This window comes from Lepidochelys kempii, chromosome 15 (genome assembly GCF_965140285.1).
Source record: "Lepidochelys kempii isolate rLepKem1 chromosome 15, rLepKem1.hap1, whole genome shotgun sequence".
Lineage (NCBI taxonomy): Eukaryota > Metazoa > Chordata > Testudines > Cheloniidae > Lepidochelys > Lepidochelys kempii.
The window spans coordinates 966,111-983,286 of record NC_136394.1 but is presented as its reverse complement, the minus strand read 5'-3'; the positions used below and the strand labels follow the sequence as shown (position 1 = coordinate 983,286).

The 17,176-nt window shown below is 51.0% G+C and overlaps 1 protein-coding gene across 3 annotated transcripts in view; it reads right to left on the bottom strand.

The window, feature by feature from the left end:
- Positions 1 to 1,506: 1,506 nt before the first annotated feature.
- The window catches only part of CASTOR1 (cytosolic arginine sensor for mTORC1 subunit 1), a 45,475-nt gene continuing 29,805 nt past the window's right edge, over positions 1,507 to 17,176 (bottom strand). For all 3 annotated transcript variants that reach the window (XM_073313607.2, XM_073313608.1, XM_073313610.1), the window contains 7 exons: positions 8,969 to 9,162; positions 8,376 to 8,508; positions 6,897 to 7,020; positions 5,953 to 6,066; positions 5,492 to 5,574; positions 4,783 to 4,877; positions 1,507 to 3,919 (listed from right to left, as the gene is read on the bottom strand). In XM_073313607.2, coding sequence (XP_073169708.1) covers positions 3,854 to 3,919; positions 4,783 to 4,877; positions 5,492 to 5,574; positions 5,953 to 6,066; positions 6,897 to 7,020; positions 8,376 to 8,508; positions 8,969 to 9,162 — 809 coding nt within the window. In that variant the 3' untranslated portion in view covers positions 1,507 to 3,853. The remainder of the gene's footprint in view (positions 3,920 to 4,782; positions 4,878 to 5,491; positions 5,575 to 5,952; positions 6,067 to 6,896; positions 7,021 to 8,375; positions 8,509 to 8,968; positions 9,163 to 17,176) is intronic.

Here is a 17,176-nt window from a genome sequence, read left to right as displayed (position 1 = left end):
ACAAGGCAAAATGGAGCATGAAATCAAGTCAGTTTTGCCAAAATTTCACTTAAGAAAACCAAAAAGTCCCAAGGGGACACCTTTCAGGGCAAAGACACTTCCATGTTGAAGTTCAGTTAAAAACAAAATTTTTTTTTTAAACAAAGTTTGTCATGGTGTAAACACAATCAGGAGTCAAAATTGAAAGAAAATGGTACAATTGACCCAAAATGATTTTTAAATTTTCCTTTGGAGAATTAAGATTTTCAGGTTTGCTCCAATTTAGACACCAAGTTCCAAAATCCTTTGCAGAATGGAACTGCTGTTCTCTGCCTGAAGACTGTTCAAAAATAATCCTCCAATTTCTTCATCCACAGCCTGATTCTTCCATTGCATCCCACCCCATAGCTTGAATGCTCACCCAGGGTCAAGGCACCTCCTTCCTGGACTGTTGCAACTTCCTCCTCCCCATGCCCCCATCCAACTCGTCAGAAATCCCCCCCACATACTACCCCTCCAGACTGCTGCAGCAAAATCAAGCTTAGTGACCCAGAGTTCAGGTTGCTAGGCCCTGTGCTTGTCACGCTCGCTACCAGAGCACTCCTCCATTCCAGGGACCCACAGCTATCACATTCCTTTGGGGCTGCAGTGGCCTCTGCTCCACTGTGAATTCCTGGCAGGACCCAGCAGCTATTTTTGAGTTAAAAGGAAAAGTGACTTCCCCTCCTGGTAAAGACACCAGATACAGTATGTCCTGGTTCTGTTTTAGCGTCCTACTGCTTATTCTGTACCACGCGCACCACGAGCTGCGTTGCCCAGACACTGCCGTCTGTTAGTGCTGGGGCTTTTCCAATTTCCCAGCTATCTGGGCCACCGTAACACAAGGGCTTTTGCATTAGCCTGGCCCTAGACTGCAGCACCCAGTAGCACTTTAGGAGCGACTTAGGGCAGCTGTAGTAGAAGTGAAACCTGTTAACAAGGGAATTGGGTAATACGATCTTCTTAAGAACTACAGGCCTCTAGTTTGTTGCTTGCTGTAGCAGATTTTCTGAGAGACAGCTGCTCTTCTCCATTCCTAGCAAAGGAAGAGCTGGCTTAACAGTATTTGGCTCCCACCCCCAACCGCTTGTCTAGTTCCTGAGCAACCTTTGCTGCAGTATGCCTCTCCCCCAAGGCCAGCTTGTCTCCTTGATGTGTTGAGAATCCATAAAGGTGCTGGCCCAAAAACCATTTCCCTAAACTCTCGCTACCCACCTTCCCACTCCAGTACAGCTGGAAACACAACACAGCTAGGTCCCATTCTCTTTGGCAATGGAGTGGAGGGATTAGAACTGGTCTAGAGACAGATTCTTGGTTTGTGTAGTGGAGACCAGTGAAGTGCCCTTCCATCCTTGTTCAGTGCCTCACTCCTCAGGGAAGCTCGTGTCCCCTGACGCTTATGGTCTGGCACTGCAAAGCTAGACGCTCTGAGCATGAGAGGGGCCGTTCCCCTCCAACACCGGGCATATACACAGCAGCAACCACATGTTCTTCAAAACGGGAGATTTATTGATATTAAAAACCCTATGCAAAACTAGAAGATTAAGGAAATCTGGTTTTGCTGCACAAACTAGTGGGCGCCTTGCTGCATTGGCAAGAAACTCAACAGGGATAAAGTCACCTGAGGATGAACTGGTCAGCCACTGGGCTAGCAGCCAGAGGCCTTTCCTATGCACACTAAACGGATGAAGAAGAGTCGTCAGTGGAGGACAGCTGCCCTTTCCCAGAAGATGACCCTGCTGTTCTGAGAACCTGCACGTGGCCTCCCTGAACACACCTAGTTCAGCCCTGAACTCTTCATTGTGGCACACAGGCTGCCCTGACTAGTGAGTGCTTCCAGCAGCCCAGGCCGAGCCTGGGATGGGGCAGTGGACCATAGAAGTTTCTCACGGGTTTTCCTATGCTAAGGCGTGGTGGGAGTGTTCAGCCTGGTGAGACATAGTACTGCTGCCAACCCAGCTTGCTCCGTCCAGAACAGAAAAGGGAGTTGAGGGGTAGGTTGAAATCCAAGAACAGGCTCTGGGAGAATCTTTCAGTCACTGCTGGCAGCTGTTCCCTCATGCAAGAGGCAGAGCTGTGCTTCAAAAGGGGAATGAGTTTTGAGAGGAAGAGTGCCCTTGCGATGGCCTGGAGATTAAGAGCCATTCCCTTGCAGAAACAAGAAAGATCTCTATATGGTAACAAGCTACGCATTCACCTAGAGGCAGCTTTCCTGGCCACACAGGAAGGACCGCCTCACCACTTCGGGAGGACCATCCCCCTCTCTGGGAAGCAGCAGGCCGTGGCAGAGGCTTGTGGGGGGTCCCTTGAAAGCCACTGCCATGACAATGCCCCAGAAAACAGGGGTGCAGGAGACACAGAGGGAATTCCACCTCCATGGATACCAATGGCTACAAGAGGAAATATTGTGGCTTTCCTACTCCAGTCTGAGAGGAATGTGAAAAAACACACCAGGCTCCTGGCTCTCTCAGTGTCCATCACAAAGGTACCGCCAGCTAACCCAATGCACACTTCAGCTGCAGTGGGGCACTTCAACCACCCAGCTCAGACACGCTTTTCTTCCACAACTGTCTTGCTCCAATCCAGGGAAATTCTCAGCTTCACAACCATAAGATTTGTATATTTCCACCATCCTCCCTTCCCTGCCTGGAGTTGCATATATCCCAGAAATCCTACAAGAACTCAACTGTCTAGCGCACCCCATCCTGGCACAGACGCCATCCCGCCCATCAGATGGGATTCTGAGCCAATCAATCCCTGCTCGCCTGCCCTAAGGAGAGGGGGCTTATAAAAGCAATAAAAATATCGTATCCAAGTACAGCTAGGCAGCCACAGAGGGGTTCGGATCACATGATATTTCCCAGCACGTATGGAAAGGACAGTCTACTCTAGAAAGCTCTCTGCCCCTCCTTCCTTGGGCGGGCCATGCTATAAATAGGGGCCATTCTTACGTGCTTTAGGTTACCTGCAATTCTTAATACTGTACTAAGCCAGGACTGTCCAAGAGGCCGAGCGCCTGTCCTGAGCACCCGGCAGAGGTGTTAACACTGGTACAAGACCACACAAAGCAAGAAAGTAATTTCTCCCACATCTTTGACCATGTGGCAGGAATGATTGTATCATAGGAACCCTCTTCCTTGGCAACTCAGGAGCTGCTAGACAACCCAATGCCCAGCACCTCTTCTCATGCCGCCAGCCACTGCCCCCCCGACACGTGAAGGGAAGAAACTCCCTACCCCCTACCCCATACACAGAGATGCCCCCTAGCCACGTTTTAGGGAGAGAGCCCCACTGCTGCCTAAGCCTGGCATTGCGAACGAAACACTAAGTACTGGAGGCTCTACGCAACTAGGCAATTGGCTACAAAAATAGTCAAAGGAAAAAACAACGTGACAGGCTTGACTCCAAGCCGGAAGAGTTACAATCCGGGGATGGGCAAAGTCTGCCCAACACCACCTCACGGTCCATGACAGACTCTGCTCCCTGAGGGGCGGGTCTGGGGATACAAGGAGCCTTAGGGCAGGTAACACAAACTGCTGCAGGAAACTCAGGTTCCCAGTGGGACGCCCTGGGAGCCCGTCAGAGCCCACGCTCCTGCGGAGAATGCAAGGACTCTCCTGCTGGAGCCCAGGGCTAGCTCTCCACAGCTAGAGCAGTGCCCCACACCGCAGGCAAGCCACACCCCGGAAACCTGAAGACAAACAAGAGGCCCCTGCTGATGTGGAGCCAGCCATCAGAAACAGGAGACTGGAGTGTTCTCTGCCCTGCTCCCCGTGTTGAGCTCCCCCTCGCCTTTCCGGACAGGTATCAGAGCGCACGGGAGCTGCCATGCCAGCTATCTGCTGCTCTCCTGGCGCTTCCGGAGCAGCTCGATGATGCTGTCAATGCCTTCCTCTGGGACCTAGCAGCAGAGAGAGGAAGTCAGGGCTATGTTACCAGAGACAAAGCTTCAGTCACTCCTTTGCCAACTGTACTTGGAAGGGGGGTGCTGGAGGGAGGACTGGAGTCTGTTCCCATGCAGCTCCACAGGGATCACTAACTTCCACTGCAAGGTGGGATCAGATCCAACTCCCCAGCTCTATTCATCCCCCCTCGGCAAGGAAAGCAAGATTTGGACCAAGCTAGTTATCGCTCACCTTCTCCACTCAACATGGAGATGGTGCTTCATAGCCTCAGGGCAAGGTGGCAGCTAGGCAGGGCTCCCACAATCCCCTCAGCACCCCTTTCCCCCGCCTTTGTGGGGCTGGCACTGACAGCCAACAGGTCAGCAACAGACCTCCTCCTGGACCCACCTGGGGCCCCTCCTACTGCCCCACACATTCCTGGTACCAGCATTTCTCACGCCGCAGCCCTGGCTTGGCAGTAATGCCAGTGAGCGGGAGCCAGTGAGGTTCATTCTTCGGAGGAGACGCATTCCTGTGCCACCCACCCCGGGTGGGCCCCACACAATGGTGCATTGAACCTTGCACTGGTGTCAGAGCAGCCAGGCTGAAATGCCCCCTTCCAGGGAGCCACGCAGGGCTAGGAGACTGATGAGCAAGGCTGGCATGGAGCCAGGGACAATGGGGAGAGGCCCATTCAGAGAGCAAGGCAGTCAGGTGGCCTCACCCCCTCGGAATGTCTGTCCCCAGCAGTGGCCTCTGCTCCCCCCCGGGCTGGGAGAGAACTCCTCAGTTAAGGGGCTGGGAAGTTGGTCAATTAGCAGCATCTGTTTGCCTGGTTCATTTCCAGCATGCTGGGATCTGGGCAGGGGAGTCTACTTACCAGGGCATGGTCGAAGTTAAAGGTGCTGATGTAATATGCCGATATGTCTGCATCGGCCAGAGGCTCGGCGATCTGAGCCACTATCCCACACTCATCTGAGGAAGGGGAACAGAGGAGTCAGCGTGGGTACCAGCCCAGTGCCTCTGGGGGGCATCCTCCTCCTCCTATCACCCATGTGCCCCTGCCCCCTAGGCAAGGAGCTCTCTCGTCATTGGCTAAGACTGGCAGACCCATTGGCAGACCCATGCCTGAAAAGGGCTTTGAGCAGGGGGTTGGTCTAGATGACCTCCTGAGGTCTCTTCCAACCCTAATCTTCTACAAACTCAGATAGGACACCATGAAATGAGTGCCTCTTGGCTCCCTGCCATTGAGTGGCCACAGGGTCTGTGCAATGGGGCAGGGGCCTCATGGCCAGGCACTGGTGTTCAGTACCAGCATGATTTGTTGCTCTCTGGGGCCTGATAGCGATGGGATAGCGAGATCCTGGTTACAGTGCTGGCCTGGAACAGGGGAGTCCTGGCTTCAAGTCTACTTTGCCACTGGCTTCTGTGACTTTGGGCAGGTCACTCTGCAGCGCCCCTGTCTCATGGGAACAGCAGCCCGCTCTGCCCCCTGGAGTGCATTGAACATCTCAGCTGGGGAGGGCTCAATGCTGCACTGAAGACAGCTGATCCACTGTGCAGGAGAGCTTACGCCCGATTCCACTTACCGAAGCCCAGCGGCTGCCCACCAATTCTCACCATCCGCCAGAGCTCCCCAGAGGAGCTGGTCAGCAGCAGGTCACTGGGGAACCTAGAAGCATTTAATGGAGTACGTCACTCCTACCCTAAGACCGTTCCTCATTCCCCCGCTAGCTGGCATGAGCCAGGGCACAGACTCCCATGAAGCTGCTCCCAGAACCCTGGGTCCACCCTGATTCCAGCAGTGGTTCCCCAGCCCTTGAAGCCCTACCCCTCTGCACAGCCCACCTGCTGACTTGGGACTAGGAGGAGAAACACCCACGAGTCCCCAAAACATCACAATGGGGGGAGAAAATAGGAGCAGGCAGGAGCCAAAGGGAACGCGTGACCTCCAGAATACCAGCCTCCCAATCCCAAGGTCAAATCTTCAGAGCATGTGGGCAGCTTTAGGTGGGGTGAAGGATGGATCTGGTGGATGGAGAATACCTACTTCTTCTGGGTCTCTGCATCCATGACGATGGAGATGTAGCCCTCGATCAATGAGAAGGCGAAGAACCTGCTGGAGTCGATATCCTGACTGCCTGAGGCAGCTTCCTTTGGAGGGCTGCAAACACACAGGGGACCAAGGGGTCAGCCCCCGAGGCAGGCTGAGCCCTAGAAGTGCATAGCAGAACATAGCAGCCATTCCATGGCTGGCTCCTGGAGCGTTACAGGGGTGCAGCCACCCAAGAGGTGCCCTCCCCAGGAATCAGTGAAGCTCCCTGTTGGCATCTCTAATACCAGCTGGCTAGTGACGCCATGTCTAGCCCAGTGCTGGGAGTAACAGATCTTCTGGGCCAGCCCCTGAAACAAGCCAGGTCAGACCCAGATGCTCTATTTCCCCTCACCTTGAGCACCTGTTGTCTGATCCACCTCCCGCTGGTCAGGAAGGTCCCCCCCTTTCCCTCCCCCACCAACAGCCCAGCTGAGCTAAGGCTAAACTCCAGCCCATTCTCTGCTGGGGGATGCGGTCCTGTGGGAAGAGCCTTACCCCATCTCTGCCTTTGACAAGGTTCTTTAAACACTGGTGCTGCACGCAGTGTCCCAAGTGCCATCCAAGCCAGGTGCTGGAAGGCTTGACATCACCACTGGAGCCCCTAATGCCCCCATAGGGCACTGTGGGCACCCGCAGGTGGGCTGCAAAGGCCTTGGTCGCCCGCCCGTCAGAGCCCTTGGGTGCCTGAAGAATTTATGAACCACTAAAGAACCTTCAGCGATCTGGAAGTTTTTGGCTGCACTCCAGCCCTCCACCCTTCTCTTCAGGGCCTGTGCTGAGGCGAGAGGCCAGTGCCTCCCTGCCCCCTTCTAGCTGCACTCACCCCTGAGTACTGAGAATGCCTGTGCTAAGGGGTGGGGCGAGCACAGTCCCCTCTCGCTGCCCGTGCGGCTGCCTACCTGTGCGAATAGAACAGGACGTCGAGGAGCATGGTCGCAATGGCCGGCAGGGTGTCAGGAGCCACGGTCAGGATGCAGAACCGGTTCTGGGGACTCTGCACAGGGTGCACAGTAGGGCTGACGGCTGGGAGGAGAGACAATCACTCGTACAGCCCGGACCGCCAGAGCGCGCGGCCCCTTCCTCCTGCCTGGCGGCCATAGCCAGGCCATGCCGCTGACGGCGCAGCAGCACGGCGGGAGTCTGGGCCGGCAGCGCGAAGCTGCTCTCACGAACTCAAACCAGCCGTGGGACGAGCACGTCAGCCTCCAGCAGGGCGGCACTGTGTGGCCAGTACCCGGCCTGGCAGACCAGCTTCCCCCGGGGAGACGGGACACCACAGGCGTGAGCAACGGCAGCGCCCCTCGAGGCGGCACTGCACAGAGACCGACAGCCGGGTGTGGGCGAGGAGAAACATTCCTTCCAGGGCCCAGTTCCCACAGCTGCACTGATAGGGAGCAAGTGGAGACACGTCAGCAGAGCAGCCTGTGCCGTGGAGGGGGCAGGGGCCTGGGCCGGGCCAGGGACGCTCAGGCCACCTGCGCAGACAGCCGCTTCTGGGCGCGGAGCAGGTGCTCGATGGAGGAACTCAAAGTTGAGGTACTGGTGCCCTCCAGAGGCAGAGCCATGCTACTGCTCCTCTGAGCCATCCACAAAAACCCACCTTTGGTCACCTGGCCCATTAACGCTCCACTTATAGGCGGATTAGAACATGGGTTAACAGATCAGATGCTACAGATAACAGTACTGTGTGCTATACACTGTTACGGGCAAACCAGCAGAAGGCATGACAGACTGGACTGATCACCATTTATTAAAAACATCATGTATTCTCTATAAACCATTTATAAATGGAACCTTAATACATGAGCACGCACATTTTGGATTGTCCCCTAGCCGGGCTCCAGTCTCTCCCTGGATCCCCAAGCATTTCCGGTGTCTACCAGAGTGGCACCCACAGCCATATGCATGTCATGCCTGCTGCATACCACTGGCAGAAGCAGGACTGCTTAAGGGGGCTGGGGAGGAGGAGGAAGGCAGGCAGCTTGTGCGAGGCCCTCTGTTTGAGAGGACCCCATGGCAAGTGGCATGGTGACCTGGCACACTGGGTCACAATGCCACTCACTGAGTTTTGGCCTGTCCATCACAACAGAGGGGCTGGGCCACTGAACCAAAGCTGAGGGGTGCCAGTTAAGTTCAAGTGCGAGTGGTTCATGCCACAGGAGGTACATCTGGGGACCCCTCTGGTTTCCCGCTGTCTGGCCTGTTCAGTAACTCCTCTGAGCTGGCGTGGCCGGAGCACAGAGCTGTTCACGCTGGTGGGGTCAGCGCACAATAGGCAGTTTCTGTTGCAGGGGACAGCGGAGTTCTTCGTTCAAACCCTCCTCCACTCTGAAGAGGGCAGACAGGGTGAGAGCCCGGAAGCTGGGTCCTGGACTCACCATGCTTGGGTTTCAGGAAGCCGTTGCTCGCATCATCACAGTTAACAGGGATGGATTCTCCATTCACCTCCTTGTAGATATCAAACTCGCCAGCCAGCGTGTGGATCACCACAGGCAGGTCCTTCTCTCGCACCTGGGGAGGGCAACAGGCCTCAAACCTCACCTTTCAGCTCCCCATGAAAGCCTGCCGTCGCCTTGTCATTCTTCTCTACCCCGCAAGGAAGGAAGAGCTGAGCTTCGAAACCCATATCTCACCTATTCAACTGAACAGCATGCAGGGAAAATCTCAGGCACCACCCTTCCCAGGTGTATCCTATTGCTATGACGAGGACAGCCTGACCCCTGCTGTCCTCCGAATGGCACCCAGTACCCTCTGAATGGCACATCCCAGTATTGAAGAGATGGATACATTCATCTGACTGTTGCCGTAGGAGAGCCTGCACCATTCACCTAATGAGGGTTACTGTGTCACACTCCCTACGTAGTTGCTCCCCTGCTTCTCCCCTTAGGGCCAATTAAGAGTCCTCCACCCACACTCCTGCCCGAAGGGCCTGCTACAGGGGATGGCCATGAGGAGAAAGTGGGGGGCTCACCAGGATGAAGTCCGTTTGGTAGGTAGACAGCATCAGCACCGAGACGTTGTGCTCGGCCAGTGGCGCGATGACCGACTTGGCAATCTTCGTCACTCCTATGGCCTGGGAGCTGGTGGAGGACCTGCCGTTGGACAAGACGTTGAGCACCAGCCAGGTGGAATCCACCACCTGCATGAACTCTGACGGGGGCAACTCTGAAATGCCAAGAGGCTGAGGTGAGACTCCAAGCAGGCATTCAGATGCAGCATTAGAAACGGACATGTCAGACCACCTAATGACTAGGTCACCTAGCACCTATCCCTTCCCAGCCACAGCTCAGAGTGCTTTACCAGGAAGTTAGAGGTTATCAGCCAGTATTCAAATTGGGAAACTGAGACACAAGCTCTCACTGAGCTGCTCAACATCACGCAGCCAGAGGGAAATAAGCCAGTTGCATAGAACTGTTTCAGCACATTCAGTGCATTCCCATTAGCCACGCTGACCATTTAAGAAACTGTATTAATTATTTGTGTTGCAATAGCACATAGGAGCCTAGTCACGAACCAGGACCCCGTCGTGCGAGGCGCTTACAGAGAGGACAGAAAGAGCTTGCACTTTGACTCCACACCCACTAAGTCAGTGGCTCTCAACCTTCCCAAACGACTGTACTTCTTTTAGGAGTCTGATTCGTCTTGCCTACCCCCAAGTTCTACCTGACTTAAAAACGACTCGCTTACAAAGTCAGATCTAAAAATATTTAAAAAAAAAAAAAAAAGTGTCACAACACACTATTATTGAAAATTTGCTTCCTTTCTCATTTTTACCATTTATAAAATAAATCAAATGGAATATAAATATTGTAGAATCATAGAATCTCAAGGGACCTCAGGAGGTCATCTAGTCCAACCCCCTGCTCAAAGCAGGACCAATCCCCATTGTACTTGCATTTCAGTGTATATTAGATAGAGCAGTATGAACAAGCCTTGTAGGAAATGTAATTTGTAGGGACTTCGCTAGTGCTTTTTACGTAGCCTGTTGAGTTGACATACCCCCTGGAAGACCTCTGCATAGCCCACGGGGTACGTGTATCCCTAGTTGAGAACCACTGGACTACGTGTCCTACACCATTCCAGTTACAGTGCTCTCTGGCTAACCATCCCACAGCGCTCCCAGAAGTGGTGGTTCTGGAAGGTTTTGAAAGGCCACCTGGGACCCAGTGAACTATTGCAGCTTCCTAGACCACAGGGCCGGAAGAGAGCATTGCGATCCAGTCGGACGGCCTTTCTGACAGGCCAGAGACCTTTCCCTGAACTTGTTCCTGTTTGAACCACAACATCTCTCAAAACATCCAACTGAAAAAACGGCTAGTGCTAAAAATCCACCACAACCCTTGGGAAGTTGTGCCACTGGTTAATTGCCCTCAAAAATTTGCACCTTATGTCTAGCCAACATATCCAGCTTCAGTCTGCAGCCATGACTCATTATACCTTTGTTAGGCTGACGAGACCTCTGTTGTCAAGTGTTCCCCATATAGGTACTTAGACTGATCAACTTACCTCTTAATGGTCTTTGTTAAAACAGATTGAGCTCCTTGAGTCTATCACTATAAGGACAGGTTTCAGAGGAGCAGCCACGTTAGTCTGTATTCGCAAAAAGAAAAGGAGGACTTGTGGCACCTTAGAGACTAACCAATTTATTTGAGCATAAACTTTCGTGAGCTACAGCTCACTTCATCGGATGCATCGAAAGCTTATGCTCAAATAAACTGGTTAGTCTCTAAGGTACCACAAGTCCTCCTTTTCTTATCACTATAAGGCATGTTTTCCAATTCTTTAATCATTCTCCTGGCTCATCTCTTAACCCCCTGCAATTTATCACTATTAGTCTTGAACTGCGGACACTGGAATCCTCGGCAGCAATTGTATTTGTGCTAAATACAGAAGTAAAATAACCACCCTGCTCGTACTCTCTGTTCCTTGTTTATGCATCCAAGGATTGTATTAGCCCTTTTTGCCATAGCAGGACACAGGGAGCTCACGTTCAGCTGACTGGCCCCCATGACTCCCAAGTCTTTCAGAGTCACTGCTTCTCAGGATAGAGTCCCCCCCATCCTGTAAGTATGGCCTGCATTCTTTGATCCTAAGTGCATGACTTTACACTTGGTTGTATTTAAACACTGCTTGTGCCCAGCTTCTTGAGTGATCCCACTCTGTATCAGTGACCTGTCCTCTTCATTATTTACCACTCCCTAGCCTTTGGGTCACCAGCACACTTTCAGCAGTGATTGTTTTCTACCATGTCAAAAAGTGTTAAATACCCTAGAGCCAAGAACTGATTCCTGTGTCCCCTCCCCACTGGAAACACACTGTTATGGTGGATCATATTAAAGAAGTTCTGTATTAAAATCACAAATGAGTTTAATACCCTGGAATTTAAACTATGGGGAATTACTAATTAAGAGGTCTCTTGGTTTTTGGTCTCTCATTTTTACTGTTTCTCTCCCTCTGTGTGAAACTTGCAAGCTGCTAATTGTGTTAGTACATCTTAAGACAGAGTCTGTTCTCAAAGCAATACTTTGAAACAACAACAACGGCTCACACAGAGAGAGACTCAAAGCAATACTTTGTAACAGAAACAGCACACAGACTCCCCGCCCTTTAGTTGTATTTATCTTGCTTTGTTAACAATTGCGATTAAAATAGAGATAAAGGATGTATGCGGATGGATGCTTGGCGTGGATAATAAATTATCAGGAAGGTGCCAGGCTAAGAATCCAGCGTCCATCGGCCAAAGAAGGCGTCAAGTGGAAACACCCAGAGGACCCCGGAGGGCAGACTGGAATCCACCCAACAGCCTCAAGGGTGGGAGAACCGAAGAAGAGAACATCTGGCAGCACGGAGCCGTCAGGAATGTGCCATCTGCCGATTGATTCAGCAACAGCATGGTGAAGCAATTCCCGTAGACTGGCATAGGAATAAATTCCTATAAAAACGGACTCTAGAAACAGAACTTTGGGTCTGATTCTGCAAACCAACTTCCAAGAGCATCTGACAAGGCCCTGCTCCCTCCTTGTGTCCAGGCCACCTGGCCTGTGGCTTGGCATGAGCAACTCTAAGGCTGATAATTATGATAACAACCTTGCAGAACCTGTGTGTGTTTGAATGAATGTGTGAATAAATATGAAATTGAATGGAATGTTATAGCTATAACTAACTGCTTACGAGGATTCTTTCTGTACCCACAATAAATGTCGCATTTTGCCTTATTCCCTTTAAGAAGCTCCCACTGGTTTTTATTTCATTGGTATAACACCCACCTGAAGAAAATTCCACATTTAACCTATCAGCTAGTTTTTAATCCATTCAGCGTGGGCCATGTTAATTCTGTACTGTTCTAATTTTGTAATCAAAAAGCTTGTCTGCATCCACACTGGCACTAGAGGGATGCAGGCTGAAGACACCACAGAATGAACTAGTTCTTAGCATGCACGTCCTCCAGTTGGAGCACACGGTCCCTTACAAGCATGCTAAGGAGACAACAGTTCCTACAGCATTAGATTTCTCTAGTAAAGAGAAGGCCAATGTGTCAGCAGCAGAGTTGGGAAGAGCTATCTAATCTTTCAACTCCAAGACCTGCGCCTTAGGCCAACGGGCTGATCTGCCCACGCCACCACCTAACCCCAGCCTGTGCAGAACTGCACAGCCTGGTTTATCCAGCCTAGATCTAAGGGAATTCAAGCCAGGCCAAGACTGGCTCAACATGCAGTCCTGGGGAAGAAGGAGAGCTCTGCTCATAGCCAAGAGGCTCAGTCACTGGTTCATCATCGCTCCCATAACCGCATTGGTCGTTGGGGCATCATCATTGATGAGCAATCAATCGTCTCCACCCGATGATTGTGTGGCAGTGAGTCTCCGCGAAGTCCATTCCTGTCCACTCTTACGTTGTCAATTCATCTCTTCTTCTGTCTACCTCTTCTTCTCTTCCCTTGCATTTCCCTTGGATGATGATCTTGGATAGCCCAGATCTTGTTACATGGCCGCACCACTTCAGCTTGTGCTTCTTGACAGTCGTCAGGAGGTCTTCGTATGACCCAGCGCATTGGGCGATGATGTAGTGGACCTCTTCATTAGTGACATGGTCGAAGTAGGAGATGCCCAGGATTTTAAGGAAATCTCTCATCTCTACTATCTCTATTTTCCATTGAAGTTCTGCCATAAGGGTCCGTGTCTCGCACGCAAACAGAAAAATGGAAATGACCTGCAGTTTCAGTTTGGATTCCAGGGAGATGTTCTTATTCCTCCAAATTGGCTTTAGGGGTGTGGGGGGAGGGGGTGCAGGGGTCAGGGCAGAGGGCTGGGGTTGTGGGGGTGCTCCCAGCCCCCATGCCCTGAGCGGCTCACGGCGGGGGCTGGAGGGGATATGCCCTAATTCCACCCCCTTCCCCAAGGTCCCAGGAGCAGAGAGCGCGCTGCAGCTCCGCTTTTACCTCTCCCGCTGGTAGCGAAGCTGATCGGCCACAGGGAGGGGGAGAAGGAGGGGCAGGAACCCAGCACGCTGGGGGAAGAGGCGGGGGGAGGGGGAAGCTTGCCTGCCCTGCAAGGAGAGAGGGGTGGGCAGAAAAGAGTGGGCCGGGCAGGATTTTTAGTGGCACGCTGCTGTCTGCCCGGGTCCAGCAGACAGCAGCGTGCCATTAAAAATTGGCTCGCGTGCCGTAGGTTGCCGACCCCTGGCTTAGAGGGAATTTAGCAGGCAGGAGGTGAGTTCAGGGAGTCTTCAATGAAGCAGAGAGACGACAGATTTAGGGGTAATACCTTCTTCCTTGTACTAACCGTTCTATCTGAAAGTAAATGGTGGTGGTTCTGTACCTTTGATGCCAGACAGGCTGCATAAAATAAATGAACAAGGTGCAGTTTGAAGCTGTATCCATGGAGTCTCTCATTTGGTTTAATCATAGACTCCTAAAAGATTAGGGTTGGAAGGGACCTCAGGAGGTCATCTAGTCCAACCCCTGCTCAAAGCAGGACCAATCCCCAACTAAATCCTCCCAGCCAGAGTTTTGTCAAGCCTGATCTTAAAAACCTCTAAGGAAGGAGATTCCACCACCTCCCTAGGTAACACATTCACCACCCTCCTAGTGGAAAAAAGTTTTTCCTAATATCCAACCTAAACCCCCCCACTGCAACTAGAGACCATTACTCCTTGTTCTGTCATCAGCTACCACTGAGGACAGTCTAGATCCACCCTCTTTGGAACCCCCTTTCAGGTAGTTGAAAGCAGCTATCAAATCCCCCCTCATTCTTCTCTTTCGCAGACTAAAGAATCCCAATTCCCTCAGCCTCTCCTCATAAGTCATGTGTTCCAGTCCCCTAATCATTTTTGTTGCCCTCCGCTGGACGTTTTCCAATTTTTCCACATCCTTTTTGTAGTGTGGGGCCCAAAACTGGACACAGCACTCCAGATGAGGCCTCACCAATGTCCAATAGAGGGAAACGAATTTAAAATTAAAATGCAGGTCTTATCAGTTTAGCGTTATCCTTGCCCTTGCTTTTCCTTGCCGAGTTTTCCAATGTCTGGCACGTATTTGGATACTTTAAGCTGCACACAGGCTTTTGAGTAATCAGCTGTTAACTGGCTCCGAGAGGGACAGAGGACAGATTTCATGTGTGAAAATACCTGTTCACACAGGTATGTGGATCCAAATGCTGAAAGCATTGCAAACGCAATTTTCTTCAAACAGTTAAATTTCACTGGCAGGGACGTCCAGCAGGTCAGAATAGAGGCCCCATGATCTCTCTCAGTCGCTTCAAGTTCACACCACAGATCTTCAAATTTTGATGCCCAAAACTCTGAGCTTTTTAACTGAACGAGCTGCATTTCGAAATCTTCAACACCCACCCACTGAAACACAGACAAATCCAAATTGCTTTCGTTGAACTTTTTAGGTTTAATTAGAAAAGAAAGCATTGGGCCAAATCGCTGGAAATCTTGAAACCTGTCAGAAAATTCTGATTCCAGTTCTTGCATGTACATTCCAATCTCATCAGCACTGACCGTGCAACATGTCGATGGCTCTTCTATGTGGTGGAAGTAGCGGAAAGTCGAAGTTCGACTACCCCAAGAAAAAACTAGTTTTACAACAAATGCCTTCCAGGCTTCATAAAGATCCAGAACCATTTGCCCTGCACCCTGGAGACAGAGGTTGAGTTTAGGTGAGCAGTGATGTCCGTTAGAAACATGAGCTTACACAGCCATTTGTCATCATCCAGTTTGGGGTAGTTTTGTGCTTTTTCAGAAAAAAGGCCTTGATTGCATCAAAACAGTTTACAAAGCATACCAAAACCTGGCCACGACTCAGTCACCGAATGTTGCTGTGAAGTGGAATGGCGTTATAAGCACTAAAGAAAAGGAGGACTTGTGGCACCTTAGAGACTAACCAATTTATTTGAGCATGAGCTTTCGTGAGCTACAGCTCACTTCATCGGATGCATACCGTGGAAACTGCAGCAGACTTTATATACACACAGAGAATATGCTATCACCAGCAGGAGAGTGAATTTGTGTGGGGGGCGGAGGGTGAGAAAACCTGGATTTGTGCTGGAAATGGCCCAACTTGATGATCACTTTAGATAAGCTATTACCAGCAGGACAGTGGGGTGGGAGGGGGTATTGTTTCATGGTCTCTGTGTATATATAAAGTCTGCTGCAGTTTCCACGGTATGCATCCGATGAAGTGAGCTGTAGCTCACGAAAGCTCATGCTCAAATAAATTGGTTAGTCTCTAAGGTGCCACAAGTACTCCTTTTCTTTTTGCGAATACAGACTAACACAGCTGCTCCTCTGAAACCTGTTATAAGCACTGTCCATCTCGTCTAGCAGTGCTTGAAACTGTCTGGGTCAAAGCAGTCAAAGCAGGTTGAGCAATAAGGACATTCACAATTCGTGCCACTGTATTTATCACATTATTAAGCTCGAAATTAGAAATTTTAGTATACAGGTTTTCTTGATGGAGGATACAGTGAAATTTGACTGTCGGGCAGCCAATTTGATCAAGTAACTTTACAAATCCCTTCTGTTTTCCAACCATGGCAGGAGCACCATCTGTTGACATCAGAAAAATATTGTGTGAAAACTCCTCATTCTTCAACATGGTTTACAAAACTTTCCACTGAATCTTCCCCCTTGGTTGTGCCATGCAGGGGTTTTAGGAAACAAAGTTCCTCTTGGATTTCATCGGAAGCACAATATCATGCAACAACTGCCAAAATGTGGAACATCGTTTATATCCACGCTCTCATCAACTGCAACACTAAACACTGCTGTCTCTTTTAATGCAGTCGTCTGCTTTTCGTTAATGTATCTCTCAACTGTTCTGGCAGAGACAGGCAGTTCTTTTATTCTAGATACAATCACATCTTTATTTGGCAAATCATGGAACAAAACCTCTGAACTGCTGAGAAAAACTTCTTATATATTCCTCATCTGTAAACGGCTTTCCGTTTTTTACAGTGCACTGTGCAATCTTGTAACTTCCTTCTGTAGCTTAATTTTTACTTACACTTAAGCGTTTAAAAACACTGCTTTGCTTCTCATATCCTGCTACTGCCTTTTGGATCGATTCAGTCTTGTCTGCTTCGTCAGAAAAGGTTTTCTCTTGCTTCGTTTCAAAATGTCATCGAACACTTGATGTGCGACAAACAACACTTTCACAACAGAAAGCACAAACAGCACGTTCCTTCTTTTGAATAAATCCAAATGTGTCTGTCCAAGAAGGCTAAAATGAATGGACATCTGACTTTGCTTTCTTAGGAGCTGACATTTTGTCAAATGTACTCCTCAACTCAAAGCAGGGGAAAAAGAAAAAATCGCGACAGACGGCACGCACAATGTCAAACGCAGTGCGCTGTTCCACATGATGTGGTATAAGCAGCAAATCAGGACTTAAAAATATCCCAGTGGTGCTGGAACAAAACCCCCCCTGCCCCTGTCTGCACCCCTCACTGCCCCAGGCTGGGGCCAGTGGGCCACAGCTGGGGGCGGCTGCAGCACGCCAGGCCGAGGCAGGAGCAGAGCCCTGGGCCGGTGGCCGGGACCCAAGGCCAGCAGCGGGCTGAGCGGGGCCTGGACGGAACCCCAGCTGGCAGGGGGCCAGCGGCCGGTACGCCAAGCGGGCAGCAGAGTGCCGCTGAAAATCAGCTCGTGTGCCGCCTTCGACAAACGCCATAGGCTGCG